The sequence below is a fragment of the Haemaphysalis longicornis genome, unplaced genomic scaffold (assembly GCF_048455015.1).
Source record: "Haemaphysalis longicornis isolate Haplotype H1 unplaced genomic scaffold, Haemaphysalis longicornis Haplotype H1 scaffold_10, whole genome shotgun sequence".
NCBI lineage: Eukaryota > Metazoa > Arthropoda > Arachnida > Ixodida > Ixodidae > Haemaphysalis > Haemaphysalis longicornis.
The window spans coordinates 103,144,099-103,150,464 of record NW_027526204.1 but is presented as its reverse complement, the minus strand read 5'-3'; the positions used below and the strand labels follow the sequence as shown (position 1 = coordinate 103,150,464).

Below are 6,366 nucleotides of genomic sequence, written 5' to 3'. Positions count from 1 at the left end.
CTGCGTGCGCGGCGGCTGGATACCCTTCGTGCGGTGGTGGCGCCAGTAGTGGCGCCCGCTGTCCCCATATGAAACGAGCGCTGAAGTTTCGTGACCAGTAAAGCATTGAAGGACTCTGACTATACTTTAACCAACACCTTGAGATATATGCTAGTTTATCCGATTTTAAGTCTATTATTATCATAAAAAGTTACGCATACGCAAAATCTTGTGCGGACAAGCATCAGACGCCAACCGAACGCAAAGAAACAGCAGGGCGAGCGAGCCCGAGTGAAGCAGACGACAAATGCGAGAATCCTTAAGCTGACGTCACGGAGACGCGCTTCGCAGCGCCGCCCGTGGTCGCACTCACCGACACACGCAGACGGAGCAGACGACAGAGGAGCGACTGGAGGCGGTGGAGGTGGTGAGTGTGCGCAAAAAAAATCCCGGCAATCTCCACTAACGTGAAACTTGAGGAGGGGCGAAGCGTGCAGTGTATGCGTGTATTCTTGGCGCTTTGGCGTTTTTGCCAACGGGGATGAAACCGTTGGGGCGTTGAGGTATACAGCTTTGCTGTAAAAGTCTCTTGTCTTCAGTTGTGTCCACACACACAAGCTGGTCCACGCAATCAGGAAGCTGGTACCTCCTGATTTCTGAACCGGTGCAGATTCTGAACCGGTGCAGTGGGGCTCTTTGATTTACAGCGTCGGACTCACCGCGGATAGTCCGCGGGTAGTCCGAGGATTCCCCGAAGCCATAGGGATACATGGGAAAATCAAATGCCGGACTGCTTCTCGGGGAGTCTGCGGTGAGTGGGAGACTGTAAATCGAAGAGGCCGTGCAATGTCGTGCTCACCATCACCAGTGCAAAATGCTAGCAAAAAAAAAAAAAAAAAAAACGAAGCTGCATTTTTTGCACCATTTCAGCCAGGGCATCGCTAGAGTGAACTAGCATCGCCTCCTGTACTTCAATGCCTGCGGCGTCGCCCCGGTTCCCACACGAAGAGAGGATCGGTAGCGGGAGGATTGGTGGATGGCGCCACCTGGCGGAACTCAGATGCTGTAAGAGAGGGCAAGGTGGCATGCAAGGTGGACACGCTTTGGGGTGACGCCGCAGGCATTGTAGTAGTAAAGGAGGCGATGGCCAGGGCAAGCAAAAAAAAAAAAAAAAAAGCCTTTAGTGACGCATCGTTTTTGCAGTTCTCTCTACAGCGAAGCAAGTCGGGAGCAGACGATACTGTCTTCTTCTGGACGATTTGGTTTTGTTTTCCCCGCTCATTCTACCAGATTTATTTTCTTTATTCATGCTCTACACAGCAGTTCAGTAAACTAGAATTCATTCACTGTAACAGTAGTAACGCGATTCGTGTTATGTGATTGGAGTTAAGCGTCGGTGCTCGAAAGAAATTTCGGCTTTTGTATATTTAACCTAAACGACTAAAAAAGTTAATCCACTAATGGTAACTACATTTTAAACAACAAAAAAATGCACTTGGCGTCCGGTAGCGCTTACTAAAAAACTGCTTCAGGCTAATGTTGCTTGCCGGTCAGGCGTTACGTCCACAGTTTGTTCTGTGGCATAGCTTCCGGGCGCGTATTTAGCTTTTGCATGTGGCGTCTGTGGGCTTCTTCGCATGGGGAATGAGTTCGCAATCGCCTTTGAAGCAGTTTAGCAACCGCCGTGTGGCTCCCAGTTCTTTGAACATTTCTTGCAGTTCTATGAACGGCTGCGTTTTGCCTTCATGTTCGCCGGCTTCCAGCCCGTCGAAGCGCCTGCTGCGGTCTCCTGCGAGGTCTTCGACCGCCGCCGGGCTGTCAAACAATTGCTGCATTTCGCCGAAGCGCCGACTGCGTTTTCCTCCGGGGCCCTCTGCTGTCACCGTCTCCGGCGGTTCCTGTAAGAGTTCTATTTACTGTTTCTGATGCCTGTGCTCTTTGTAGCTAAATTGGTGAGGCGCTGTACCAGCGGTGTAAGCATGCTGTCATTGCAGCGTGTCTGCCGGGCTTCTGTTCATCCTGCTGATTGCGGTTGCGTTCCAATTTGGGGCTAAACGGTGCTCTTGTGCTTTGCGACCCTTTAGATTTTGTAGAAGACGACGAAAAACTCTCCAAGTATGCGCGCGTCGTCGTGGAACGGATAAGCGAGGAACAAGTGCAGGCCGCGACCAGATGTTGCGTGAACGACGGATCGACGTCTGCAGGCGGTAAGTCAGAAGTCCAGCAGCCTGCTGCCTCCAGTGCATGATGTTCAGGCGTGTATAATCTGTATATCTCAGTAGCGTAGTTAGTGCCGTATATCACAGTGGAGAGATGGACAACTGGTGCAGAGATACGCTTTGCGATAGCCTGAATCATTTGTTCTCCTGCTAACGCTGGCAACTGTAGAAGTGCTCACAAGGGAATACCTCGTGTGAGTTCGTAAAACATTAGTGACTTTTGTGTGCGCGCTATGAAGGCATTCTATTTCCCGCTACCTACTGTGGGAATTATTAGCGAAACCACGAAATAAGTTTACAGCGGAGGAGGTACCGGCCTCAATTTATTTGTTGGACTCCGGAGCTTTAGAATCCTTTTCAATAGAGAGTTATAGCAGAGGGGAGGACCGATCCCGGTATGGTAATTGGTACACCTGCACATGAGCACAACCAGTTTTTCCTCCTCTGCGCACGCGCAGTAGCACCAGTCGCTTACTGGGTACCATACTGGGACTGGTTCTCTGCTCTGCTATGTTTACGAAAGAACAGTAACACGTTCTAGCACACTGTTTGCGCTTTCCTTATTCCGGCTTACCAGCTGCCGTAGCGTGAGGCGAATCAGCCTCAAAGTAAATGACACAAAACTTTGTTGCTCAGAACTATTCACCTTCGTTTAAAACATCTTTAATCTGGGACATTTTAGATTAGGCATTAGAATATTGTGGAAAACGCCCATGCAGAGTAAAAAAAAGTAAACAGTATTTCGATGCCGCCATCTACTGGGCACGGTAGGGCAACCAATAACGTTGACAGGGGTGCTGGCTCTCTGACTTTGCGCATGTGTGTCCACGCTGGTAAGTGGGGGAGGTGGTGTCTGTGTGGTGGCAATGGTGTCTGTGTGGTGGCAAGCTGCGGTTGGAAGGGTTGCAGCCCCAAAGTGCTATCGACGGGAGTTTTGGGGGCTGTACGGTGCCCCGGTCACCAGTGCTGCCGTGTTTATTGTCTTTTTGGGGAGCTTGCGCCTAGCTGTCTAGCATGCCAACGCCTACACACAACTGGGTGTTTTCTTCAGTTGACACCGACAGATGCAGCGCGAGGAGACGTAACACGACACCTACCATAAGGGAGCGCTAGCAGTCTCACGTCGACAGCGAAGGTTGGAGCGGCATTTTTTTTTCGGAACAAGACTGCCTCGCAACGGGGAGTATTTCCAATTTTTGTTGGCATCTGTTTTTCGAACCGATCCTCGGCTGCCGTGAAAGGCGTAGACGGTTTGACAATGGTGAGGTGCGAGAAGTGCGGCTGGGTGGCCGTCCACAGCGATGCGTTGGAAGGTTTCGTGTGTGGAGTGTGCAGAATGATGGAGTTGTCTGGAAAGGCATTTCAAGAAAGGTGGATCAGCTGCAGGCACGAGTATTCGAAAAGGAGGAGCAGGTGCGGTGGGCGGACGCTGAGTGGACCCTGGTAGCCCAGCTTGTCTGCAGGGTAGAATTTTTGGAGAACAAGCTGGCAGTGAGGAGCTGCGATGAGGAGTCGCGGGAGCAGCACAAGCAGGAGAGCAAACCTGGTGTGGGAGGCAGAGAGGCGACGAGCGGTCTTGGGATCAACCCCGTGCGGAGCCAGGCTTCACCCAAGCTTATGACTGTGTATCACCCCAAGCTGTGGGAGACACTCAGGAATCTTGGCCTGCCCGATGAGCTCTTGCGGCTGCTGATCAGCTTCTACACTGGCATGCAGGTGATGATCCTTGGGGGGGACTCACTCACAGGACCAGTGGAGGCGTCTCATGGGCTGCGTCGGGGATGCCCGTGTTGTACCCCCACTTCTGTTCATGCTGTTCCTGGTCGGAATGAAGAGGTGCCTCACGAGCAGAGGTTTGACCTGAGTTACCTGTAGGACGAAGAGCAGCGCGTTTGCAAGTTGCCTGCCCTGTTCTACGCCGACAACATTGTTTTGGTGGCTGGGAACACACAGGAGCTGCAGACCACGCGCTCGACATCGTGTCCAGCGTGGCACATTGCTGAGGATATGCTTCAGTGCCAGAAAGTCGCCACGATGTCGTGTCACTCAACTGAGGACACCAAAGGCCCGCCACTGCTTTTACAGGGTGACCCAGTCCAGTGGACCACCAGGTATAAATACTTCGGTGTGACAATCTCGAATGAATCCCACTACAGCGCAGCCTACGAAGAGGACCTTTGGCGCCTTCCTCAGGTCACGCACCCTGTGGGCCTTCAGCTGCTTCTAGGTGTCCCGGGCGCTGTGCAAGGCGGTGGTGGTCCCCGTGCTCACCTTCCGGAATACAGACCTCTGCTTGTCGTTGTCCACCTGCCACACACTGGAAACAAGGCAGCAAGAGGCTGGGCGGGCTGCGTTGGGTGTGCACGGCTTTGTGCCGAACGGAGCGGTGCAGGGGGACATGGGGTGGTCCTCCTTTGAGGTGCATGAGGCGGTGGCCAAGCTGGAATTTGAGAAGCGGCTCAGCCAGACTTCTGATGGGCGATGGTTAATGCCCGGCGACCGAACTAGAGCGACGGAAGCAAGCGGTGCTGGAGAAGCCGGCTCTGAACATCTACAGCGGCAACAAGGTGGGCATCGAGGAGGAGCCCAGGCTCGCAGCGGGGTGCTCCACACTTGTTCCTGATGCGCCAAGTCCACAGAGGGCCTCGACAGCACCTGCAGCAGCTGCAATCAGGCCAAGGAGACAGTGTGCCACGTCGTTTTGGAGTGCACCGAACTCGAACCTCCGGCCGCGGTGGCAGGGACCCAAGACCCGGATGTTTCCGCCTTCCATAGTGCCTGTGCGCATGTGTAGGTGGTGCTACCAGACCTGCTTGCAATGGTGCCGGGCTTCCACAGTCCAAAACAACAGCCACATTGGGAAACCATCAAAACAACAAAAAGAAGGCTGGAGCACTGGTGGAGAAATAGGGCCATGGAGGGTGTTGGTGGAAGTGCAAGACGTTGCTAGATGCGTCTTAGACCGATGCAAGACCCAGATTTATTGTTGATCACCTGTTATACAGGGGATGACACCAATATCATCATCATCATGGAGGGGCGCCATTACATGCCTCCACAGGAGCCGAATGTACGGGTGAAACAGGACGTCCATGCAGGGGGATGGAGTGGGTGGAATGGGGGTCACGGAGGAAACCCACAAAGTACAAGGAAATTCTGTCTTTGAACAGGAGGCGGCTCTGGATGAACGGACGAACAGGGATTCTCAACTGTCTAACTACGATAAAGCCCAGGACACGAGAAGAGGGGGCTTGGAGGGTGGACAGTTCCCCGTCCCAAAGCTGCTGAGCACTGTGGATGAGACCTCCAGAAAAGATTTCTAGAAAAGTTATAGTGGGGGGGGGGGGGGGGGGAAATGGCAATGTGGGCCGTTTTGCCAAGGCACTGGTTGAAGGGCTTGGAGATAATGGCAGTGTGGAGTATCTGTACTGGAGGGATGCGACAGTGGACCAGGTTCATGAGTTCATTGAAGCGTACGAGAAGCAAGCCAGAAAGGTGCACTGCACTTTTGTGCTACACCTTGGCCTGGAGGAAATCCTGATGGGAGAGGCGGAAAGATTGGGAGCAAAACTTGAAAAGGCGTGGGCAGGTAAGGGCTCGAATCTGGTCGCATTCTCATCCCGGGGATCAGTGGTTGAGGACGCACCTCACAGGTGGGTTTACTTTTCGCGAACGAGCATCTGCAGATGCTCTGTGAGAAAGTGGCAGCACGTTTCTTTGACCTGGAAAGAGTACTGGGTCTGGGGAGCTTCACAGGAGACATTGGGCACCATGTAGACAGGGGGCGCCATGTGGCAGGGGCGATAGTCGAAGCAGGAACCCCCTCTTTAGGACGGAGAGACTAAAACACTCACGCACCCCTCCGTTATGACGATGTTTGAACGTGCAGCTTCCTCGTGATGGATCCTTTGGTTGGCCATTCCCACACTGCGAGTGTGCTGCTCTGGAGGTACGCACGACCTTTCTGAAATACCCACAGCAACTCTCGGGTATGCACTCTGGAGGCCTAACGTTTGGGATTGGTGTGTACAGTGCGAGTCGATGCCTGCTGCTTGTCGTTCACTTCGGCCATGTTGAAATGAAGCAATCGGGTAGATGCCGGCTTCACAACACGAAGGACCGAGGTTTGATTCCGGCCACGGGAAGCGTTTTTTTCCTTCACTTCATC

General features: G+C 53.2%; 1 protein-coding gene across 2 annotated transcripts in view; it reads left to right on the top strand.

Annotated features, from left to right (window-relative positions):
- The first annotated feature begins 1,548 nt into the window (after nt 1-1,548).
- Nucleotides 1,549-6,366, top strand: part of LOC144158994 (histone-lysine N-methyltransferase SUV39H2-like) — a 45,516-nt gene continuing 40,698 nt past the window's right edge. Inside the window, exons 1-2 of one of the 2 annotated variants that reach the window (XM_077690217.1) lie at nt 1,549-1,879; nt 2,064-2,186. In XM_077690217.1, coding sequence (XP_077546343.1) covers nt 1,624-1,879; nt 2,064-2,186 — 379 coding nt within the window. In that variant the 5' untranslated portion in view covers nt 1,549-1,623. Of the gene's footprint in view, nt 1,880-2,063; nt 2,187-6,366 lie in introns of those variants that run through there. The other variant, XM_077690218.1, reaches the window with a different exon arrangement.